General features: G+C 39.4%; 1 protein-coding gene across 1 annotated transcript in view; it reads left to right on the top strand.

Moving 5' to 3' along the window:
* Positions 1 to 20104, top strand: part of LOC117424313 (kelch domain-containing protein 4-like) — a 44617-nt gene extending 24513 nt beyond the window's left edge. Inside the window, exons 6-12 of the mRNA XM_058992561.1 lie at positions 668 to 760; positions 1038 to 1197; positions 7980 to 8058; positions 13947 to 14155; positions 14755 to 15178; positions 17967 to 18095; positions 18691 to 20104. Coding sequence (XP_058848544.1) covers positions 668 to 760; positions 1038 to 1197; positions 7980 to 8058; positions 13947 to 14155; positions 14755 to 15178; positions 17967 to 18095; positions 18691 to 18863 — 1267 coding nt within the window. The 3' untranslated portion in view covers positions 18864 to 20104. The remainder of the gene's footprint in view (positions 1 to 667; positions 761 to 1037; positions 1198 to 7979; positions 8059 to 13946; positions 14156 to 14754; positions 15179 to 17966; positions 18096 to 18690) is intronic.
* Positions 20105 to 26557: the final 6453 nt, after the last annotated feature.

Genomic DNA, 26557 nt, shown 5'->3' on the forward strand with positions numbered 1-26557 from the left:
AAATAATTTCTGGAAAATGCCTGTGGTGGTTCTGGCTTACACAGTATTTCACATTTTGTGGCCCTGTAGTTAGAGAAAAAGTTGTTGCGCTTTATGTTGTGTCTGTGTGTTTTGTATCAAATACTGCAGAAGTACAGTTTTGCTGGGGAAATCTTAATATTCTTAAAACCTTTTTGTGTAAGTCTTACTTCTCATGAGACGTCCTAGGTCGACCCTTTGTTAATTCAAAAACATTGGCAGTACACAAGAAAAAATGACTCTTGGCTAAAATAAATAAACCTTGTGGTGTTAATTCACGCATACTGACCTCAATTTATACTACTGATTAATTGCACTGGACTCCCACTGCCTTTGGCAATTGCTACACGTGACACATTACTATATCATACGCAGCCTGTACTCAGTTGTACTATGAACTTGGCACGCTGAAGTGAACGCTTGCACAGGGTTGTTTCTGAATATGACTGTAAGGCTCCAGTGGTTGAATTGCCTACCCAATGGGTTTTATTGAAATCCGGAATTCTTGGCTCACGCTTTTTTTTGGCTGTTCATACCGATGAGATTTCACTTTGTCAAAATCCATGCTGCAACCAACTTTCCACACTAACAGGACAGGGCCACAGTCTTAGTGATGTCTGTACTGATTAAAAGCTCATGTTTTTGACAGAGCCACTGGAGGGCCTTCAGGGAGAAGTGGGCATCGGATGGTGGCTTGTAAGAGACAGCTGGTTGTCTTTGGAGGTTTCCATGAGAGCACAAGGTAAGAGTCTGTTTTAATTTATGATCCTCTGAAAGATATGTATTTAAAAGGAATGCATACATTGAGTCCCCAGTGACTCCTCCAAAGAGGCTTGCTATGATCAGGGCCTCGCAGGTTCATAGCCTTATATTGAGTAGAACATTGTTCCTGAAGAAAGGACAGATGCACTGAAAAGTTGCAATTTCCACCTGAGAAGTGAGATTAAATTATTCAAAGACTTTGTCATCTGTCTTGAGTGTAACGCTTTTTTTCTTATTTATTTGTTTAATGTGTCTAGGGATTATGTTTATTACAATGATGTTTACACCTTTAACCTGGACACCTTCACCTGGGCCAGAATCGCCCCCTCCGGAACCGCTCCCTCCCCTCGCTCTGGCTGTCAGATGACCACCACACCAGAAGGGGGCATCATCATCTACGGGGGATACTCTAAAGTGGTAAAATCTTCAGTACAGTTTTCACTAATTCAGTGATTCCCAACACTAATAATCCCATACCACTTTTAAGTATGCAGTAATGTCACAATAACAGCTTACTGGAATGCAGAACCCCACAGCAATGGCTAATTCAAGCTATCAATATAAGTAAATGGTTAATTACATATGTGATAAACAGAAAACACTATGGTTCTTTGTGGGTAACTCAAAAATAATCTGCTTGTTATAGGCTTTTTTTTTTTTTTTTAAGCATTCTGACGGAAAGACCTGTGTTGATTTCCACTGTACACATAAACCACCTACTCGCTGCCTCTAAGACTTAAGATTGTTTGTGTGCCAGGATTGGCCACACTAATACATAATGCTGGGTTACCATTGTCTCCATGTCAGTAAACAGCTGGGAAGATCAACAGTGAAAGGATATCTCCTTCATCATTGTTTCTATTTTTTTGTGTCCAACTCCAACAGCTTTAAGGTGTGTATTTCTTCAGAGCGTTTTGGTAAAAAAAATCTCCAGCTGACGCCTTTTTGTATTAGAAATGTTGGTTTTATCTGTTTTTGCACAGTAATAATAAAGATCATTTAATGTTAACTATATGTTAACTGATTTTTGGAAGAATGGAGATTTGATCATCTTGCAGAATGAGGGGAGCTTTGTTTGTTTGAAATTACTGTGGTGTCTAAATGTTCTTCCTGGTCTATCAAGCACATGCTACTGTACAGTACACTCAAACTAAATATATGTATACAGTAGTGGCAGATGGGATGTTACCAAAATCTTCTTTGTTTTTTAGCCCCTGTTTTCTGTATTTGCCGAATAACTAACTTTTCAGAAGCTTTATGTAACCTTAATGTTTAGGCAAATGCTGCTGAACAGTTTGATAAATTGCATTGTAGAGTAACTGTGACGTTTATGGAGCTTGTGACATAATTTAAAAGCAGATCCCAAGAGCTGCAAAGAAATGGCAAAATGAAAATGTTCCTCCATTCTAGAAGCCTGTTTCCTGACCTAATTTTACCTTTACCACTAGAACGACCAAGGCGGTCATTTTGACCGTTTTTGGAATTTAAATTTAAGTTGTTGTGGGTGTGTAAGATACGGAGCTGTGCTTTTCTGACTTTCCCTAAATGTATGTACTAATTACCTTGACAAAGAAAGAATCGTGTAGCTGCAAAAATTAGCGAGATAAAATACTTTCATACCTATTCTGACCAGGAGCGGTCAAATTGACCAATACATATAAAACATATTATTTGTATTTATCAGTCGGGACTTGCAGCCATGTATTGAAGTTTGATTATATCAGTCTGCATTCCTCAAGTGAGCGGTCTGTTGACATTTCTATTGTTTCAGTGAGCCTCCTGATAGCCCATCAATCAGCCTTGACAGCTCACAGCGCCAGGCTCTGTCTGCAGTCTGGTTACTATAAGTCACTTGTTTTTCTAAGAAATTCATTGTTACCCCAATACACAATGAAAATTGATCGCCGAAGAACGCAGGAGAGCAAAGCAGTGTTTGGAATTATTGCAAATTATACCAAACATCGATTCTGATGCTGCAAAGACGGACAATGACGAATCTGGCTCTGAAGCAGACTGGACACCATCATGATTCCTGGTCAATGTCCTTGGAGGAATTAGAAGCTTTCATTGCACTAGTATATGCCCGTGGAGCATTTGGAGCCAGAAGCCTGGGCTACTGTTGATAGCTGTGCCAAATGCCTAACGACAGTATGCGATAAGTGCACAGCATTTTTTTTAAAGCGCAGGACCTGTGTGATTTGTGCCAGCATTTAGACTTCAACGATTGTAAATGAAGCCCATTCTGTTCAAATGTTTATTTATGCATGCCATTTAGATTATATTATGTCTGTTTATAAACGTATAGCTTCGGTTGCGTATGTGCTTTGTTATGTAGGCAGAATTTAAAATAATTTGATATTTATTTACATTGTTTCAGTTGTACAGTTTTGTATGTATATGATATTCCTGTATATGCACAAATTTATTTTCAAATATTTGTTTATTTCAGTTTTTACAGTTTTTTAAGGTTGCGTGTTATGTAATATGTCTGTATATAAACACCGGGAGGACAGGTCGCCCACTGGATTGCGTGGCTCCAGCCCTTCAACTTCACCATCCCAATGCGGACACCCTGTTCCGCCGGCCTTGCAGTATAGACGGCTGTAGTCACTGCCCCAGGAGGGAGACTCGAGAGAAGGAGTTGAGGGGCCAGGAGGAGGAGTGGGGCCCTGCAGCAGAGGTGAGCAGGGCCGGGGTGGGAGCTTACAACCACTGATGCTGCGGAGTGGCGGCACCAGCAGGACCAGGATCCGGACCTCCAGCCCCTCCAGTGGTTGGAAGACCAGGAACGATCCCCCTGGGAGGAAGTGGCGCCCCATTCCACAGCCACAATAGTCCTGTGGTCCCAGTGGTAGGGACTGAAACTCGGAAACAGAGTCATGCAGCGCCAGTGGAAGCAAGGTGGCACATGGTGGTCCCCTGAGCTCTGAAGGAAGCGGTGCTGAGGGCGCACCATGGAGCACCATATACCGGGCACTTTGGGGTCACCAAGACCATGCGTCAGCTGCAGCAGAGGTTCTACTGGGGGCGGTGCAGACAGCTGCACCACCCGCAAGGGACCCACAGACTGATCGCATGCTCTCCTCCCTGTTGGCGGGCCCATGAAGAGGGTCAGGGTCAATATCCTGGGGCCATTCCCGCGGTTGGACAGAGGAAACCGGTTCATGTTAGTGGCCATGGACAACTTCATAAAGTGGCCCGAGGCGTACCCCTTGCCCGACCAAGAAGCTGAGACTGTGGTCAGTGCCCTACTGGAGGGGTTTTTTAGCCGGTTTGTGGTCCCCCATGAGCTTCACAGTGACGGTTGCAATTTGGAGTCCTGAGTGTTTAACATCCTCAAGACCCGCACCATGCCACCACCCCCAGCGTGATTGTCTTGTGCAGCGATTCAACTGTACTCTCGCAGTCCAACTTGCGATCAGCACCACCAGTCACCAGCGCGACTGGGACACTCATCTGCCTCTGGTTCTGCTGGCCTGTGTTGGGACGTGAGCTCCGGACTCCAGCTGGATTGACAGTTTGGATGAGCGCCGGGTGCCCCCAGTTCCTGAATTCTCCAGGAGGCTACAGGATCACCTGGAGACAGCTCATGCTTTTGCCAGGGACCAACTGATGACTGCAGGTTCCCAGCAGAAGCGGGACTATGACACCTGGGCACTGGGAGACATTTTGAAGATGGGGAGCTTGTGTGGGTCTACAGCCCCCAGTGGAAGAGGGGCCACTGGCTTGGGTTCCTGAAGAGGATTGGGTAGGTGGTCTACTGTGTTCAAGTACCTCCCAGAGGATGACAGGTGGCCCTCCACCGAGACCGGCTGGCCCCCTACAGAGGACAGGACCTGGCAGAACCTGACCCAGCAGCTCCTGTCTCCCCTTTGCCTGACAATCTCCTTTTCCCAATTGCTTGGAGGTTCGAGTTCTCCCAGGGCCACCAGCACTACCAAGGCCCCGATGCCAGCACAGACTCCCGGATCGTTTTCGGGACTTTGTTGGTCCCCTCAGGACGAGGGACTCTTAGGGGGGAGCTGTGTAATGACCCGGCAGTCTGTGCTAACTAAAAGGACTTGTTTTGCTGTTCGGACGCGGAGGCAGTGTTAAGCAGCACGGGGCAGACGAACACTCCAGAGTCTTAAAGATTCAAATAAGGGAGCTCGAGCCGGCAACAGCAAAAACGGAGAAGGGTTTTTGAGAGAGAGGAGCCAAAGACAGTGTTAAATCCAGTAGGACTTAAAAAGAGGGACATCAGTAACCAGCCAGGTTTATTGTTTTGGAGGTGTGGGTCATGGCTGACAGTGACTAAATAAATACAGTACCTGTAAATAATAAACCGTGAATTCAAGAACTGCAATCCCCGTCTTGTCTGTCTTCATTCACACAAACCATTACAATAATACAGTACAGTAATTGTTACAGCTGTGTATAATGGTATTTAAAACAGGATTCATTTATCCGCCTTTTTACATATCCACCCTTACTTATTGCTTTACTTTTTATTACATTCTTAGGTTTTAATACATCTTTTTTATTAGTGTAATGAGTGTCTTAATAAAGATTTTGTTGGAGTTTATACCGTCCATCGCTTACTGCGGGAGAATCACGTTGACACAAATGCATTTGAATATAAGTTGTGCCTTTTTGTTTAACTATTATGCACAGCAGTGTTTTTAGTTATTGGATCTTCTGTTAAAAAACAAACAAAAAAAAAACTAATGTGTGTTGTTTATTTTGAAAAATAAAACGTCAGTGCATCAATTATAGTTGATAAATGCATATACGATAATCGAATACGAAATTAGGGTGCCGATTGCACCACTGGTTCTATTGCATTGATGATGCTGTACCATTTGCTCCCGGTCCTACTGATCTAAGCAGCGGAAGATCTGTATACCTTCCCACTTTAACTCTACATCTTGCACCTGTTGTCCCTTAGAATGATTTATTGATCTACTTTTTAACATCAATGGATACAGCAAAGAAAACATCATGAGGAAGTCCATGTTAGAGCAGATTTAGGGACAAATGTTTTAATCTGCATAGTTTGTCTCATGACTGTGCACCCTGCATCCACTGAGCATAAGATCAGCTGCTTTGCTCTCGCATCAAGAACCCTTCATCCAAATTATTTCCTGCCAGATTTGATTGAATTTTTTTTTTTTTTAAATTAATTGAATCTTGCTGTGTATCTGCTCATCCTGCGTACGGTAATTGTGTGTGATCTGTATGCTGCTGACTTGCAGGTCAACAATTTATAATGTAATTTATATTTGATATCTTGGTTGAAAGGCTGTGTGCAGTAAGATCCATGGCATGCTCCATGAGTTTTGATACTTTTGGAGCCAGATGCTGTCATTTACCAGTAAACAACATTTCCTTGTGCCCTACCGAGGCTGCAGCCATGACGACCCAGCCAGCAAGGAGACTGCTGTTGCTTGGCAACTGGAGGCCTAGGCGGGAGATTGCAGAGTGACTGATGGAGGGTGATTGGGAGGGCATTAGTGGCGGCAGCCTAGGCCCATGTCTGCCGTCAAGACGGCAGGTGAATTATTTATATACCTGAGCAGTAAGAGAGGCAGGCAAAATCAAAGTACTGTACTGCGGGGAAAAAACAGCCAGACTTCTTTCAAAATCTAATTTGAATGATTGCCAGCAATCCTACATTCTACCAGCATCTGTTAGACTTGGTATCAGCCTGAACAGTTTTTGGCATCTAGACTTTTTTGTTTGATTGATCAGCTGATCCTGTGCCAGCCAGTTATCGGAGCAGATATGAAAAACAAGAGCATTATTGCAAATAAAGGGCAAGTAATAATACAAATTGCGAACTGTCTGTCTGTAATGATGGCTTAAATATCTATTGCCTTTTCATAAAGTGTTTGAAATGCAAGTTGATCCCTTTTCAGAAGAGCATTCTCTGTCTTTTTGCAGAATTTCCCAACTGTTGGGAGCAATTCAGTCTTGGGTATTAAACAACACACACAGCGGTGGAGATTTTAGATGATTTTGCATTCATTGTTCTGTGTGCATCATCAGACTACTTTGAACGAGTAACAGGTTGAAGTAATAACCTGAATGGATTCCTTGTGGGCACAAGGATTAGGAGTCAGTAGAGGATTTGGTTTACTGACAATCAGTGTTTTACAACTTTGTTCCAAAAAAGAGAATTTAATTAAGAATGATTCTGTTTTATGCAAGTTACTCAAACATTATGTTTATTTTTTTGTGTAATGTCCTTGCTTCAATCTTGCCCGGGGAATAATTACAAATATGTTTATGTCCACTCGAACACACAAATGTATAATTCATGCATCTGTCTGTGTTTGTCTTTGTTTGTTCCGCCACAGCAGAACGCTGCTTAGAACAATACACTGGTATGATTATAATTTTTGAGTTTTAAGGTGATTGGTAAAGGTCAGTTCTGCTGAGCTGTCATATTAGCCTGGTGGGTATGTGAAATGCAAAGCTTCCCAGCAGGGCTTTTCTTTCTTGAATGAAGTACCATGCATCCCGGAGCATGTCACTTTAAAATCCATCACAATCATTCCTTACACTGGGGCCTCTAGTGTCTCATTTGTGAGGTACATAACGTTGTGCTGTTTCTGCTGCTCCTGAATTATTCTTAGCTTCATTAGTTAGGCTGTAAATCTAATGTCTTAACATTCTTCAATAAAAATAAAAAGTAGACTTGGTTTAGTATGTGTAGTTTTCTTTATATTCAACTTCTGTATTTTTTTTGTGTTGTAAAATTTTTCATTTTGCACAAACATTTTTCAAATACAGATACAGTACTAGAAAGGAACTGTAAATTATGATTCTTGATTTTAAATTAAGATTTTTGTTTCAGTGTTTCATAAAAAGGAATCCTTATTCATTATTGATTCTGGTGGGGAACAGAATGTAGTCAAGTTACAGTAAACATATATTTTTCCCAGTCAGTATTTGTATAGTTGCAAAAAATATGTTAGACAAAAAAATAAAATAGACTTCATTTTGTGTCACCATAGCCATGCCTTTGTATTCATGACAAAGCCTCGGCTGTCTTCTTGGGATAGGTAACAATGTGGTAGAACATTAAGTCCTGTGTTCTAGATAAGGCAGAATCTATACACAGATCCAACTATAAAACACTCAAATACACAGAAACCCAGCACTGCAAGTTTACCATGCGCACAATAATTTTACCTTTATCTTTTTGTTTTGACTAGAAAGTGAAAAAGGATGTGGACAAAGGTTCTCACCATACAGACATGTTCCTGCTGAAAAACGAAGGCAAAGAGGGAAAAGGTACAGTTCAGTTCTGTATATACTTATTGAGATCAATACTAATACATTCACTAATATGAAGCCTTATGCATTGGCAGGGTGTTTTGTGAATTCTCTGTCAGTTTCTTGCAAATAACATTTTCTTCTGTCAATATTTTGACAGCACCTGAAGCTTGACGGTTCCGTAATGTTACATTTATTCGCGGATCACCAAGACTTGAGATACAGTACCATTTATCAGAATAGAGCTCTAAGCAAAGCTGGATTGCTACTGTAAAGCGATGATAATGATCAAGTATACTTAGATTGAGTGAAACGCAGTATTACTGTTATGAAAAACCACTTATTCCTTGGATGAGGAGGAGTATTGAGGGGCATGGACTTGCAAAGTGGCAGTGCAATGATTACATCGTTTTTGGCTCTCATCTTTAGAAGTCTTGTGTCAAAGTGTTGGCCTCTGGATTTTAAATAGGAATTTTTCAAATTCTGCAGAATTATTCTGTGAGCTTAGTTTAAAGAATGACACCATACCTTTACATTGTTGAAGGTATGGTGGTATTACTGTTGTAGTCTAACCCAGCTTGCAAGGACTGCTGATAACACAGCTGCTGCCACATGTAGCACACTGTTTAGTGTAAAAGGTCTGTCCTTCACATGACTGGTTTTTAATTTGTTATGCGAGTGGAACGTCGTTCGATGCATGTAATATTTTTAAATTTGAACCTGGGGTTGGAACGATAACTGAATATCGCAATATTATCTGTCATTTCTTGTGTCTCGATTTATTTACTGTACTGAACATTTCTTTATCGTCCGACCCTGGAAACATCTCACTGTAGATGTGACAGACTTTGATTGAGGGTTAGGGTTATTGCTGATAGTTTCCGCTCCTATTCCTATCCGTGACGGCACAAATTGCTGATGTTTCACAGGGTACAGTTTCTGACTCACTCTGGAGAACAGACTTGGCAGCAGAGGCAGCAATCATTGACAAACGTATCTCTCCAGAACAATGTCAACACCACAACCCCTTTTGGCAATATTTCAAATGTTCTGTTCCACCACTGTGGATACTGTACTGGCATATTGGTGTATCCAGACTTTTGTTTCCATTTCTGCATCATCCATGTTATTAACTTAAGTGCATTTGAGTCTGTAATAAGATAAAGCACTTTAAGTATGCTAAGGTAATGGTTGCTCATATTGAGAAAGCAAACTTAAGTGATCACTAACACTCAAGCGCTTCTGAATATGGCTGATAGATTTACAATGTTGCAGAATTCCAAAATATCAATTAGTTTAAAAAAAGCAGCTTATTATCTTTAATGGTATAGCTGACAAATTCATGAATGAAATCCTCTTACTAAATCCAGTGCTAAGCAACTAATTGCTATAGTTTTTGACATTTGAACATAAACTTCTCTGTTCCCAGACAACAATGTAATATTTTAATGAAGGCATTGTATTTTGCAAATGCCAGAATCTACAGCCATACTTAAGCAAAACTAGCTTGCTGGTAGCACAATATGACATGTTTAAAGCTGCAGTATGTTCAGTTTTATATTGAAAAATATGATTCCTGGGTCACAGTCGACAACACTATACCATAGTAATTCAATCCTGGGTTCAAACCAGTAGAGGTTAGAAATGAATTGCAAACAGAGTCTTGGGACTGGAGGGCAGGCAAAGGGCCTTGCAGAGCTGGAAGGGAAAGCTCTTGTGCAGGGCATCTGTCAACACAGTGCCTGATTGTATCCAGTGCCATTGTCTCTCACTTTTCATGAGCACTAAATGCACAAGCACCAAGATGTTTTAATTGATTTCATTGTGTTGGATTCAATAAAACTGTCGCTTGGTGATCGGGTTACTGTGACAGACTTCCAGGGAAATGATATACCAAACCACTTCACTGCTTTAATGTTGGATTGGGTCTGTCGTGAAAAAAATTAATTAAAAGAAATCCCCTCCGGTGCGTCTGTGATTTAATGTATGTGTTGATGTGTTCATTTTATACCTCCAACCAGAGGTCCAGATAAGCTGCGTACCTGCCACTTTTACGCATTAAAAAAATACCAAGGCTGGAGCGATGCCTAATTTTTAACTATCGATATATCATTCTCCAAAAAAGCAGATGCATTGATTTATCGACACTATGAAAGGGTAAAAAATCCCACAGTAATACATGTGGAGCTGTGTATTACTGTGTAACATTGCTAGTAACGCTTTAAAAGCTATTATGCATATTAAATTGATTACATCTGTTTATGCATATAGTAATTACAAAATATATTATATTATATTTTTTATCTTATTTGTTTGTACCAGTTGGGGGTCAAAGCAAAATCAAAAAAAAAAAAAGTTGTTTAAATCCATAACAAGTCAGAGTAACAACCAATCAAAAAAATAAATTTAAAACAAGTTATCATTTTCCACAGCAGTTTAGTAACAAGAGTGTTGTCCATGGCTTATATATTGATGCACAAAAGAAACGCAACACTCAGGTTTAATGGATTTACTCAAATATTTTAAACATAGATATCAAACAGAATCACAGTAAATGTGAACAAAAATACAGATCAAAGAATCATGATAAGTTTTCAGTATGAAACGTGACACACTGTCAAAATGAAAACAATACAATTTGACCTCCCTGAGCATTAACATAATCCTGGCAGCACTGACGCATAGACCTGATCAGCCTCTGGATAGACTGTTGTGGGATGTTTTCCTCCACTCTTCCTGTGCAGCTGCAGCCAGCTGGTGAAGGTTGGCTGGTCGCAGTTCTCTCCTGTGGATGGCACTGGCGATTTGGTCCCACAGGTGTTCTATTGGACTCAGTTCAGGAGAAAAATCTGGCCACGGCAAGACCTCGACATTGTTTTCTTGAAGTCGTGCAATTGTAATCCTAGCACTGTGTGGTCTTGCATTGTCCTGCTAGAAAATCGACACTTCTGAATTGGCTTGCAGGAACGTAAAAACTGTTGCCTCAAGGACTTCGTCAATGTATCGCTGAGCAGTAAGGTTCCCCTCAATCTGCACCAAAGGTGTTCTTGTGTTAAAGGAGATTCCTTCCCACATCATCACACTTCCACTGTTCGCTTGAACAACACAACAGTCAGCATAACGCTCACCACGACATCTCCACACATGTTGTCTTCCGTCAGGTCTGTCAAGAGCAAAACGGCATTCATCGGTGAATAAAACATTCCACCACTCTCTCTGCCACCACCTCAGATGTTCTCTGGCCCACAGAGGACGCCGATTTCGTCTCTCAGCTGTCAGCATGTTACCCCTGAACAGCTTCTGAGCACGCAAATCATTTTCATGCAAACAGCGAGCTACAGTTCTGGTGATGCGTGGATTATTTCTTCCTGGAATTTCTTTTGCTGTAGCCACTGCAGTCTGAAAACTATTACGGCCATGGATCAGTCGGATGTGATGGTGTGGTGACCCTCTGCCTTCCAGGACATGGCCTGTCCCTCACAGAGCTGGTTTCCTGGTCTCTGTGGACTAGTCTGCTGATTTGTTGAAGCAGAACATCTCATTCCCCGGGCAGCTTCTCTCACAGACAGGCCGCCTTCAATCATGCCGATAGCACCCAGGCGATCTTCATTACTTAAGCAGGCCATGGTCGTATCTTTTGCTGTTTTTGCGTTAATTGGCTAGTTATACAGATTCTTAATCAACTCATTTTGGCAATTTAAACTCAACTCACATACCAAGCACTGAGCACCTGGTGTTTTTATGAAATCACATGATTTGAGCTCAGTGTTTTCCTATCCCAAGGAACAGTATTACTCAAACAATCAACAAACTTATCTGCTCACTATTTAAAATGTAAATAACATTATGTATGTGCCCTATTGATGTAAAACTTAGACGTGCGTTTTCATTGTGTTAAGGAACATGATAGTGTCCACATTTTGTTTTGATTTTAAGCAATGACTGGCACTTGATTACAATCTGCCCAGCATTACTGAATACCTGCTCACTAGGGACTGACATTGCCAGGATGCTTAATACTTCTGACCAAAGATACAACTTTTGGAAAATCTTGGTAGTTGTTCTTTGTTTTTACTCCGAGGTAGTTCAGGTGAATAAATGCAGGTTTTGTTTGAAGTTTTGTAGGGTGCCATCTCATTAAATGGTCACGCAGATTAGTTGTGTTACCGGAGTATCCCAAACATCACTTTCTTTACTGTCTGTATTTCGAAAATAATTGCCAAACATCGGAAGGCATTGTATTTGTAGCTCGCTCGATACAGTATTTAATTATAACACAGCGCTCTTAACTTGCTGTGTTACTTCAAAGACTCCTGCATAGATGCAAGCCCATCAGTAAACACTCACAGGGGGCGGGGTAGAGGGGAGAAGGTGAGCTCCTGCAGATTCAGTGAGGCAGAGAAGCTCTGCTCTTAATGCAAAAAATCCAAATTTAATAAAAAAAATCTTTCCTTTGCTTAAACCCTTTACATAAAAAACGATGCACAGGCTTGACTATTGATAGTTGTCAAATGATAGAATACATCAACAAATCGATGCATCGCCTCAGCCTTAAAAAATATGCATAACAATTTTGCTGCACAGCTTGTCTGCGTCCCCTCCCGCCTCCTCTAAAACCTCCACTAACAACTACATCTCCCAGAATACAATGTCTTCAGTTACTGGAAACTGCACACAGGGAAAAACAACCCAACAAACATCTTCCAATCTCCAGCTAGCCCTGTTGTATTTGCAGCCAGTCACAGTAAGAATAAGAAAAATTCGAAGGTTGAAACAGAAACACCCCAGTCCAGCTATAAATCCAGCTGGAACCACCGTCAGAGGCAACCGCTAAAAAAGGTGCCTATAATATTAAACTAACTGTTTTATAACTTGTTAATGCATTTCCTTATTTTATTTGTCTGTGTGGCTTTATATTGAAGTTTTAACATGTTCACTAAGTTTAAGAATTTTCTGTGCTTATCTTCATATATATGTTCTGTTTCTGTGCTTACCTTCAAAGTCATATTGGCTGTGGTAAATAAAGTGAATAACAATAGCTGTTGTGTCTGAAGTTTTTGTACAGTAGTAGTAGCATTGCAGTTAAACTGGAAGGCTCTTTTTTAATGCCTACCCCATTACCATTAAGGATTGTACAGTATTTATCGAGATTACTCATGACTTCAAGGTAATGTTGCATTTTACCCCCTGAAAATACATTTTATTCTTTGTTAAAATTAGAGAGTAACAAAACCTTGACTGGAGCGCTGTCTCCAACTGTTAGACACAATATAGCACATGTTTTCTCTATACCCAATTATATTTTAAATCACCTTGAAATCTCATTAAAACAAACTAATTAGAAGGGGGTTTCATGTCATATGTGAAAGAATATATTACATTATTGTAATGCAAGCTTTATTTTGTGTTATTTCCACTTCAAGATATTGGTTAATGCTGAGTTTCAAATTGATGTTTATAAAGGTAGAGGCTGGGATTATTCATATGCAATAAAATCCATGATTCACTTTTTGCTTTAGCATATCCAGAACTGTTTATGTATAACAATAAATTATAACCTTCCCAATCGGGGAAACTACCAAACAATTACAATACAACCCCTTAATCTTTCATTATTTGACATGGTGTGATTCAAGTTACTGTTACCCTATAATGACATGGCACGGCACAGTTCAAGTCAGGGTCTTATTGACAGCATCCTGTCGTCAGGCTGAATTAATGATTTAGTTGAAGTAAAACTTGGAGAGGAAGCACAGCACATGCCAGTTTTTGATATCGCCTAATTATATAATGTAATATACTACACTGTATTTTTTAATGCCTGTGTTGCAGAAGAGTGGTCAACAGCAGGCTGTTGGTATGCAGAGGGGTTGGGATTGTCACAGTGTTCACGTCTCTCCTCTCAGATAAGTGGGCATGGAGCCGAATGAATTCAGCGGGAGTGAGGCCCACCCCCCGCTCAGGATTCTCCCTGGCCGTCGGCCCCAACAACCGCACGGTGCTGTTCGGAGGGGTGTACGACGAGGAGGATGACGAGTCGCTGGAGGGAGACTTCTACAATGACATGTACTTCTACGACATGGGCAAGAACCGCTGGTTCACAGGGCAGCTCAAGGTATCCCTCAGTTTCTCAGCAGGGTTACTGTAACATTGTGTGCTTGTCTGGCTGGATGGGGAAACGATTTAAAAAAAAAACAAAAAAAAAAAAAAAACACTTCATATTACCATATTTGTTATTCATTAAATAGCCATGGTAACACTGTGGAGATGTGTATGCGACACATTTGTTTAAGTGTCTTGAGAACTGCTCAGCCAGTTGTGATGAAACCTGTGGTGGGCTTTTATCAGCTTAAGTCTATTTATTTAAGATATTTTTTACATTATATATATATATATATATATATATATATATATATATATATATATATATACGTAATGTGTGTGTGTAGTTTTATTTTTATTTTTTTGTTATCATATGGTACGTATTCAATTCAAAAAGAACATTTTAATATTTGTTTGAATTTTAAAAGAATATAAAAACCCATGTTCATCCAGCATGTATTTGAATCCTCTACTAAAACTGTTTTTGGTAAGAAAACAAATCTTGCCTCCAAAATAATGTGAAGTAATGAGCAATGAGCAGTGGTTGGCTTATAAGCCTACATGAGCAGGCAGGTCTTCAGACTAACAGACTCTCTACATCTATTCTTAAAGGGTCCCAAGACGGAGAAGAAAAAGCGTCGGAGAGACAAGAAGGCCGAGGAGGAGGGTGCTGGGGGAGAGCCGGGCGTGGAGACGGAGGCACTCCAGGAGCCGGTGGAGATTGTGAAGGAGATTGTGGGAGAGGATGGGACTGTCATGACCATCAAGCAGGTCATCTCACCACCCAGCGCCCAGGGGGGCGTATCAGACTTGGAGAGCGAGGAGGAGGAGGAGGGGAGCGAGGCGGGTGGAGCTGAAGTTGCCATGGTGGAGCCTTGTCCTCGCTCCAACGCCATGACCACTGTGAAGCACGGGGTCCTCTATGTCTACGGGGGCATGTTCGAGGTGGGAGACCGACTGTTCACACTCAACGACCTTTACAGTGTCGACCTGCACAAGATGGATGAGTGGAAGGTTCTTGTGGAGATGGATCCCAGTGAGTATCCAGGTCATGTGTACTGGGGTGTACACAGTGTTGTAGTTATTCCATGAAAGAGGGAGCCCAATAACCCACTAGCCCCAGAGCGGGTTGGTATCGGCTGTCCTCATGAGGGAAATAATCGCAGCACTCTAGGAACGTAAAATGTATGGAAAAAAATATATGTTTAAGCCTCCATTGAAGAGTTCTGCATCTGCTTAGCAACACAACATCCCAAATGAGAGCCATTTAAAAACAAATATTCACTCAGCAGCGCACTCAGTTTTGTCACACAAAATTTGCTTGCTGGCACAGTTTGCTGTTCCCAGTATAACCTGCTCTAAATCTTAAAATCAGTGTTTAGTTGATAAAACGTTCAAACCTTCTATGTAATCCATCATTTACCATTTTAAAGTCATACATTTTCAATGCAAAAGTTGACTTGGCACGGTATTTAAAGACATCTTCATACATTACTTTGTTTTTATTTAGATTGTTTCACATAATATAGAATTCAATTACAGTGGTTTACAATGCATCTAGATAATATGAACGACCAAAATCAATGCAAGATCCTCCTAAAACGGTACATTTTCAGTAAAATGTTTGGTAAAATTTAAAAATGTCATTTAGGATGTTCTCTGAGCTTAAAACAGTTTTCAAGCAATACATATACCCTGCCCACTTTCCATATTTAACCCTTTCTATTGCAGATACTTTTAGCACCTGAAGGTTAGATTACTGCAGCAGCCTTCTGGCTTGCCTCCCAAATAAAATACAAAGTAAACTATCTTGCCAGCATACAAGTAATTCAGGCACATACTATTCTGCTAACCTGTACCAACAGAAATGAGGAATGAACCCATCTTTAAACAGGTGTGCGTGTATGCAGAATTGATACATTCAGGCAGTGGTTTTTTTTTTTTTACTGCCTGTGTAGATTCTTTATTAAGCACACATTGAGTCTATTATAAGGAACTGAACAGCAAATCTAAAAAAAAAAACTGTATTAATCCTGCTGCTGCTTTTTTGAATTTTTTATGAACTTTACAAAAAAAGATTAGTTGCGTAACACATTTTCCCTTATTTCTTGAGTCTTTCTTGCTCACTTAAGGCAATACTTTGGATAAGGGAAACTACAGTGCCTATAATAAATATTCACCCCCTTGGACATTTTCACAGTTTGTTGTGTTACAACCTGAAATCTTGATGTATTTAAATGGGATTTTTTTTTTCCTTTGATTTACACAACCTACTCAACACTTTGAAGAGGCAAGAGAATTTTTATTGTGGAACAACAGTTAATACTCCTCTACCAGGTTTGCACATCTGGATCGTGCAATATTCGCCCAGTCTTCTTGGCAAAATTGTTCAAGCTCTGTCAAGTTGGATGGGGATCGTTGGTGGACAGCAATCTTCAAGTCTTGCCACAGATTCTCAATCGGATTCAAGTCCGGGCTTTGACTGGGCCACTCTAGGACATTCACTTTCTTGTTTTTAAGCCACTCCAGTGTCACTTTGGTTGTGTGCTTGGGGTCATTGTCCTGCTGAAAGGTGAATCTCCATCCCAGTCTTAGGTCTTTTGCAGACTGAAGCAGGTTTTCCTCAAGGATTTGCCTGTATTTAGCTCCATCCATTTTGCTCTCTACCCTGACAAGCTTCTCAGTCCCTGCCGATGAAAAGCATCCCCATAGCACGATGCTGCCATCACCATGCTTCACAGTAGGGATGGTGTTACCTGGGTGATATGCTGTGTTGGGTTTGCACCAGACATAACATTTTGCATTTAGGCCAAATAGTTCAATTTTTCAATTTTTGTTTCATCGGACCACAGAATCTTTTGCCACATCTTTTCACATGCCTCCCACATGCCTTTTTGCAAGCGGGATTTTACATGGGCTTTTTTCAGAAATGGCTTCCTTCTTGCCACTCTTCCATACAGGCCAGATTTGTGGAGTACCTGAGCTATTGTTGACACATGGACAGTTTCTTCCATCTCGGCCGTGGAACGCTGTCTTTCGGAGTTGTCATTAGCCTCTTGCCGGCTTCTCTGACCAATGCCCTTCTTATCCGGCTGCTCAGTTTGGGAGGATGGCCTGCTCTAAGCAAATTCTGGATGGTGCCGTATACCTTCCACTTCTTAATCATCAACTTGACTGTTCTCCAAGGGATATTCAGTGCCTTTGAAATCTTTTTATACCCCTCCCCTGATCTGTGCCTTTCCACAACTTTATCCCAGAGATGTTTTGAAAGCTCCTTGGTCTTCATGGTAGTATCTTTGCTTTGAATACACTACCCAACTGTGGGACCTTACAGAGACAGGTGTATTTAATCTGAAATCATGTGAACCACTTTAACCTATTGTGTGAATTCTGAAGGCAATTGGTTGCACCTGAGCTTATTTAGGAGTATCATAGCAAAGGGGGTGAATACTTATCTAATGAAGACTTTTCAGGTTTTTATTTTTAATTGATTTGTTTTTTCACCCCCCATTGTTTTACACATTGAAAGTGTTGAGTAGGTTGTGTAAATCAAAGGGAAAAAAATCCTATTTAAATGCATCAAGATTTCAGGTTGTAACAACAAACTGTGAAAACGTCCAAGGGGGGTGAATACTTACTATAGGCACTGTATACCCTGAAGTGTTATACTTAGGGGGTCTGAATGTAATATATGATATTTAATGCAACCAGCCACTGGTTTCTTAATTTCAGAGCAGCTGTATTAAGATGTGCAGCTGTTTGCTTGGACTTGGTAATCCAGCAGGTTGCCAGCACTCCAGGCTGAAAGTTTGTTGTTGTTACAGAAACGCAGGAGTGGCTGGAGGAGTCTGACTCGGAGGGATCGTCCGACGAGTCTGATGAAGGAGCGACGGGGGGGGATGATGAAGAGGATGAATCAGATGACTCGGAGGAAGAAAGTGAGGAAGGAGAAGGTAACAAGCATGACCACAACTTTTCACTTCTCCTTACGCAGTTACATTCAGCTTTCCACTTAACTACATGGGTGGCTTAAAGTGAATTGGGGTATATGCTGAATTTTGGTAAGGACATAGAAAAGACGATGCTGAAAGAATGAGTTGCTTATTGTTAAAAAACTGTGTGATCTGCAACTATGGGCATTGTTTTTACATTTGTATTTCCCAATGGTGTTTTTGTTGTGCTGATTGCTATTGGCAAACAAATAGAAGCAGACCAATGTAGTTTAAAATTTGAATTACGAATTAAAATGGAAACAACAAAACTTCAGAAACTGAGTTAAAAACTTGGAAATGTAGATTTATTATTAGAAAATGACCACTGCAATTATGGCAATTTTCTTAAAACGCCTACCTAAAAAAAGAAATGCCATAACGACAGATGGAACTTAATGGTAAACATGCAGACCGAAAACAATCATCAAATGGAATAAGTCATAGCTTAAGTTTGCACTGGTTTTTTTTTTTGCATGTGTGCCAAAAACAGAATAAATATTCCTAATATCTGCCATGGACCATACCAGTTACAGAATGTTTCCTTTTTATTTTCTAGAGAATGATCACCCTCCTGTTAAGCCTGGAGAGGAGTATGGAGACTACCTGAGCAGGACTGAACAGTACTGGGTGAAAGTATCCCGGGCGAATATGGGCCCAGAAGCCAAGGAAAAGAAAGTTGTGAAGGTAGCTCGTGCCATGGCAAAGGTTTTGTATGACGGCCTGGTCTGATACAAGCCCGCATTAACGACATACAATGACTAAAGCAAGTCCTCGTAGCATGGAATTAAAACTTATAAAACACACAGTAAACCTTTTTCAAAGGTTCATTTTTGTAATGTTTAAAAATGACCATATTTTTCAGAGTGATTGTCAACACCATTTTTATGCATTGGAATACTAGACTGCAATCAGCTGATCCTGATTAAGACTTCTACAACAGCCTTGTGTTTTTAATGACTACGCACAATATATACAGTTATCATTTAATTCAATGTAAAGACCTTCAGGAATTTCAGGAACTTGCACAATCCTAAAATTCAAGATTCTAGTTAATTTAAAAAAAACCTATAGAGTATCTCCACAGGATGAGGGGGCATATAATTGTAATGTTTGTGTGTATAACTTGGTCAAGTTATGATTTGTATTATTTGGTTATTATATTGTTTTAAGATTTTCTGTAAATTTGCAAACTATTTCAGACTCTGCCATTATTAAATATGGGTGCTACTGTTATTTGATAACATATTTATTCCAAACTGGTTTTGGGAAACATAATAATAGATGTGTGACATAAAGACAATGATTCTTGGTGGTAAATCTCCCTCTCGACCTGTGAGGGCGCTAAGTAACAGGAACAGAGTACTCTGGACTACTTGACCTGACACTTCGTTCTGAGGGTTAAAAGGAAGTTGGTCATGTAGAAAAGAGACGGAGCTTCAGTACACTAACTCATTGACCCGGAGGGGAAATGATGTGACAGCTGCAGATCATAAAAAGCAGCTGCAATCGTTTACCAAGGGGTCATGAGTGACGGTATAAATAGGGGTCGAAGCGATGTTATCTGTTCCTTCGTTTTGGTTGTGTCATTGACCTGGAAGGACCTGTACTGTTGGTGAAATGATCATGAGTGTTTGTTTGTTCTGTCTATTGTTGAGTGTATTCACTAGACGGCTAACACGATCCGGAGCTGTCACCAGAGGCCTGCACAAACCCGGAAGAGCACTTCATCTGTACCACTGTAAAACTGTATTGCACCACAATCACTAATTCACGCACTAACCAGACTTGTGTATGTGTTTTGTGTTTAATGTGGGGCTACAAGAATGGGACTATTAATTCAGGCCCAGCTTGGGGGATTATAAATGTCAGTAATACACGCTGCTGTATTACTTATCATTACTGTTTCCTGTTTGTTTTGCCGTCAGGCATTGGACAAAAACAACTAATAAAAACAAACCTTTTCACCTGGATTACAATTGTCTGTCTGTTCTTTAATCACCTGCACCTATACACTATTAACCACTTTGCCACAATGTGCCACAGTGAATTAACAAGGTTAGGTTTTGCATCAAGGTTTTTGTGACATCATTTATGATTAAGTCACCAGAGGGCTTACATGTTTGTTAATTATCTTTACTATGATATTCACAGGCAATTTTAAAAACAGTCAAACAGAGAAAGGCCTATCCCTATACAAGTCTCATCCTCTCTTACCAGGTTTATATTCATGAGAATTGAAAGAAAATACATTTGTGTTTACTCAATGTGTTGACACATCAAGGATTTACATCTTTATTTATTTATGTGTTGATACAATTGAGTTATTAAAGCTACTACATGGCATGAAAGCTGGTGTCCTGTCATTATAGCTATTATAAGACTTGTGTGTTGGTCATTCCTTTTGTCCAGGAGTTTAATTAAAAAGTCAGTTCTGTGCTGCTTCCACTGTTGAGTTGAATCAGTCATTCAGCTTGGTGGCAGGCTGCTCTCTGAACCGCTACAGTCGTGGAATAGCAGCATTACAGGATTTGGAATCCCAATTAAAGGGAATAGCAGAGAGCTCCAAGTGTAAAGACATTAATTAGATCCCTAATTAGTAAGTGTTTATGTTTGTTTATTTAAAGTACATATAACTACAAACGTCCTTTAAATGAGGGTTTCAGATATTCCGAATTCTATTGCTCAATCTAACAGGCTGCCTTGCTTTCAAACCTTCAATAATATGTATGTATGTATGTGTATGTATGTATATATATATATATATATACATATATATATATATATATATATATATATATATATACTGTGTGTGTATATATATATATATATATATATATATATATATATATATATACATACATACAATATATATATATACATACATACAATATATATATTGAAAGGCATTTGTAACTGATTGTACTTCAATTATGGAAAGTTTAAATTTTCTCAAATGTTACTGTTAATCGTATAACTCTTGGACAGATCTAAATCATACATTCAGCAAGGAGGAAATCATACGGTAGATATATGCAATATCTTAGAGCAATACTACAAGCATGTGTTCTTGTATTTTTCTACCACATATTTTTATAATAAGGTTTAAGGGTGTTCTGGATTGCTGTTATGTTGTTGGCTGCTGATAGGCTTGCATGCAGGCAGTAAATAAACCGTCATGTTGTTCACGAATGGAAATACAATTCCAGTTTGTCAATGTCAGTTTGGTATTTCATTTGTTTAAGCAATCTCTTCCTGGCAGAAATCACCTCTGATCACTTTCCCATCCCCAGTAGGAAGCATCACTGGGGCAAACTGCTGTGCAGGTAACCTTGACAATTAATAATTTGCACACGTCTTTTAAATTTGATCCCCGTCTTTTTAATTCAGCTCACACACATCATTTCAATAAAAATTGGAATGAAGAAAACAATGGAATGATTCTTTCAGTAGTTTATGAGCTTCTTTATATCGAGGTGAAAATGTTGCTTGTTCACTGTGGTTACCTGATAGGAGCTGGAACCTGTTTTAAAATGAACAAGGATCAGTTTTGTCCTCCTAGTTGACATTTACCTGTGTTCATTTAAAGATTCATGTTACAGAATTACCATGAAAATTATTGATCTCTATTTGAAGCTTTAACATAAAAGAAACCATACACTCTAAACTTAGGGCCAATACTTTGTGAACCCTGACCTGCATGTGGGGCATTGCTGAGATGTTCATTTGAGATTCCTCACTGCCAGTTGCCTTGCTCTATTTCTCTGCCTTTCTTTTCCCAGATGGTGTTCATTCGTGATTCCTTACTGCCAGTTGCCTTGCTGTATTTCTCTGCCTTTTTTCCCCCTGAATGGTAATGCAAGCGATTTCAAAGTTGCTTAAATTCAGCAAAAGTCAGTCAATTGATTCAAAGGTTTACAATTATGAGTTCAGAGTCTTATGTTCATTAACATACTCATTTAAGTTTTGAATTGCACACCATACTCTCTTTTTACTTTGTCAGTAAAGATGGAAATGGGTTGAACTAAGAATTCAAAGTACATTCTCTTAAGCCTTGAGCTCACAAAGTCCACTTGACCAGATGGTTTTGACCAATTTGTTTTGTAAAGCTTTTTTGAGGTTATTTAATATTTTGGAAACTTTTAAATCTGACCAGAACATTTCAAATGTACAAAAACAGACAGAAGAAAGGGTGTCGTTTTTAAGAGGAGGTGCTAGTCACAAAAAAGAATCTGCCCAATGCAAAACATGATTTAAAAAATAGGCTATTATTGGAACTACAGTACAAGCTTGTGTTAAAAATGGGGGCCAAGCTGTAGTGTGAGGGAGCTGTTTAGTGTCTGCTGGACCAGTAGAGGGCTCTGGTCTACCCCATCTCCGGGTTATTTCAGTTACTGTAGTCCTGAAACTCAGTCCCACGCCCTACTTTGCAGGTGTTGCTATTAGAAACAGTCTAGACGTTTACAAGCTGGGCAGGCTTCCTGTTCTAAATGATTCCTTTGTAAAAACCTTTGGCAGTAACATCTCAGGAACTCACCTTCCCGTAAGGGAATCTCGCAGTGCCAAGTGGAAGGTATCTGTGCATCACACTTGGCATCTAGGTGACAATGTGATGGCCATGTCACATCAAAAGTGTGGTCTAGTAATATAAATGAATAAGTTTTGTGTAGTTTACATATTAGTTGCATAATGGGGATTTAGCTTTTAAAAGCACAGCACAAAATACTGTCGATATTACTTCCAAACCAGGTACAGTCTATACCGAGGGAGAAGCTAACCCTTTGTGTTTTCAAATAAAAGTCCCAGATCGACCTGTTTTTTCATCTGCAGAATTTTGCGGAACTCGTAAAATATGAATAATAGATGCTAGCCTGGAAGAGGGAAGAGGTTACTCAAATGCTACAGAGATCCTATTATTTCTGCACTATTTTGGTTTTCTTACTTTTAAAAGTTTTATATAAATAACTAAACAGTATTTTGTTATGGGTACAATGCCAACATCTTTGAAAACATCTTATTTTTAGCAAAGCCTATTTAAAGTGCCTATTTTTTGTATTACATGTTTAGTTACTAGTTATATTACATTTTAAGAGGGGGGCTGTCTTGTTACCAGTGCTGGCCGTAGATTTGGGGCTAATTTAATATGACTAAGTTTATAATTTAAGTTTGATAGATTTCTTTCTTTTTTTTTACAGTATGAAGATAATGAGGTCTTTTCAATTGATCTACTATAAGTGGTGGCAGATGTTATTAACGCAGTTATTAAAACCATTAAAAGAAGGGGCCGTTGAGCAAACCAACATCTCTAATAGTGTTTGTGAGTTTCTTTAGTTTTATTAAAGCAAGTGAAATGACATCATAATTCATTATTTTAACTGTGACAATATTTAGGTCAAGAGACTAGAACCCAGTGTATTCTGTTTCAGGTTCATGTATTGAAAAGTGTACTGGCAGAAAATGCCTGGACAGTTTTTCTTCATTGTAATAAATATATGAGGACTAAATGTATGCATTATTCACGGTACAGTGGATGAAGTATATGAGTAGGGTGAAAATGATGTGCAGAATGGAAACTGTTACAGCAAACTAATATCCTTCTTTAAATTTGCACTGCTTGAAAAGGCTGTGCTTGTTCCAAAACATGAGACCTTGCAATAACAGCAATGCAGTTTTCTCAACCCAAATTTATTTTGTGGTGATAAATTTAAAAGCATCCGCAGTGTGCAGGGACCTTCTTTCCTTATGTAATACCATTCCGAAAGTGTTTCAGTAATTTAGCATATTGGCAGCTTTCGCGAGCTCAGAGACTCTGAATTACTGTATCCGTTCCACTGAAAACAATCACAGACCACATGGCCATGTGCTGTAGAGGAATGCCACCTACTGAAAAACTTCATGGAAATGTGAGAACTTTTCTTATTTACTTAATTACTTCCCCCTTGCCTTTTTATAATGTTTGTAGTCATCAAGTGTTTCTGAAATATTGAAATGAAAATAAGACTCGTATTGCATAGCAGTTTCACCCATTCCTGGTTTTAATACAAGCTTGATTAGCCACAGTGTACAGGTAACAAGCTCAGGTGTGTCTTACTAAACTCATAGTAAAAACCAGGAATGCATCAAACGTATTTCAATCTCTGTAGTGTATTGCCCAGCAAAAAGAAAGGAAACTTGATCCCAAGGAGCAGATCACTAGATGGGGTGGTCAACGTTGGCTCTTTGACTCCTGACATTTGTCTTAACCCTGTTCTAAATTAAACCTACATCCAGACCACAAAGTAGTTAATTAATTCATTTTACCTGTTACACCTGGGAGTGGAATGGATCTCCAGGACCATATATACAATATTTAGACACTTTGACTGATCTGTCCTGTGCTACATATATCTACAATATGACAGGCAACTAGAACTGAAGAGCAGTGTCTGAACTCAGTTAAATGTGTTACACTGTAGCAGTGACTGCTTTATTGCATTGACTGGATGGATAAATGATATAATTAGAGCTTGTTATGATGCTGTGTTGAGAACCTCTTTAAACTTATTAGAGAGCTAATCAGTGTTTTACAATCCATTTTCTTTCATTTGCTTTATTAACATTATTATTGGTCCACCATTTACTGTGCTTAGAATCTTTCAGTTCTTCACCAGATTTCACTTAAATTTGTTTTGAATTCAATTGCAAATATTTCAAATACAACTCCATGGATAAAGTGCTGCATCCTGGTACCTTTTCTGTAGGTCACATGGTCGTATTGCAACTAATGGAGTGACTTGCAACTACAACACATGATGAGTGATGAGGCACCAGGAAGGAGCAGCAGCAACTTTAACAATGGTATTGCCCGTTGAGATACCTGCACGCTTAAGTGTAAATTTCAAGCAAAGAACCAGACCATCTTCAACAGATAAAAAAGGGACCTCAGATCAGATTGCTGGTGCTAAAAATAGTGATTAAAATAAAGCATTGCTAACCTTAGTTGGCACTCCTTTAAGGTCCAAGGCGATTTTATATATCAATCCACAGAAACAGCAGTGCCTAAGCAAATTAACATATTATCTTTTTTACAACATGTAGCATAGCACAATCTTTAACCTCTGGGCTGTGTCTCTGCTTGCGTTGCATGGATTATGACTCTAATAGTTGCACAGTGCGTTATCTTGTAATTGTATAACAGTAATCCTCTAGTGCGGTTAAGATTTGGTTTAGAATCCCATATTACACAGAAGCGGTCTTGCAGGACCCACACAACAAAACATTACACTAAATGCTGCAGGGTGTTTTACAGACAGGATTAGTGACCAGTGTATTACAGGATTAATATGGGATACCTACATGTTTTTTTCTTGGTGATCCCACAGTAACCTTTATTCTTGTGTACTTAATCTTTTCGGATTGCTGGGGGAAATTAATATGCCAGTATGTTTTGATTACTGCATTAGCAAGTGGCTGAAAAAAGCAGGGAATATAGATCGGCTCAACAGAATGTAATTTCAAAGTCAGTTTTTTATGAATACAATTATTTCCTAGACAGTTGTTACAGTGGCTTACCTTTCTTATGATACGTACAACGAAAACAACTTTTTATACATATATATATATATATATATATATATATATATATATATATATATATATATACATATACAGTATACATAGATATAATTATTTATTTTTATTTATTTATTTTTAAACATAGGTTTGCACACAGAATTACACAATACCAATCTCCACAAGCCCTCTCGATAGAGCCCAGTTTGGCTTGCCATTTCAACACGCACATAAACTACTCCCTTTCTGTGGACTTATTTAGGCTGTCCATTTAAAATTATGAAAAACAGTTGAGGAAACAAGAATATAACCAACTAAGTGCCATATTTCCTTATTGGAGAAAAACTATTTGAATTGAAAAAAGAACAGAAAATCCATCTTAAGACGTATTCCACTGTAGCTGGGTGAAAAAACAATACGACCCACTTTCTGCAAGCAGATCACATTCAATACTGCCTGAAAAAAACAGCCTGAGCAATCCAATCTAACCTTTAATCACTGTCACCCATCCTTTCCTTTAGCTTTGACGTGCACCAGAGGACCATGCAGGTGAGGCAGGGGCAGCATTGCCCATAATTAAAATGGGTGTACAAAGGTTGAGAAAATCAAACATCTAAGTGTTTGTGAGTCTATTTGTACTGTATTTCTGTCTGTAAAACTATGCAAAATGTCAGGATCTATTTTAATAGTTTTATTTAGAGCGCCTAATTATTTTACCCACATTCCTCTCCCCTATTTAGCATGTGCAATTATGTTCCTACAACAAATCAGGGGAACTGAAGATCGATGGGCATCCTGTGATCCCACGATCAAGCCGACCACCTCTTTACTCCCAGGAGATCGGCAGCAGACGTGAGCAAACCAATTTAAAAAAA

This window comes from Acipenser ruthenus, chromosome 19, assembly GCF_902713425.1.
Source record: "Acipenser ruthenus chromosome 19, fAciRut3.2 maternal haplotype, whole genome shotgun sequence".
NCBI classification, from domain to species: Eukaryota; Metazoa; Chordata; class Actinopteri; order Acipenseriformes; family Acipenseridae; genus Acipenser; species Acipenser ruthenus.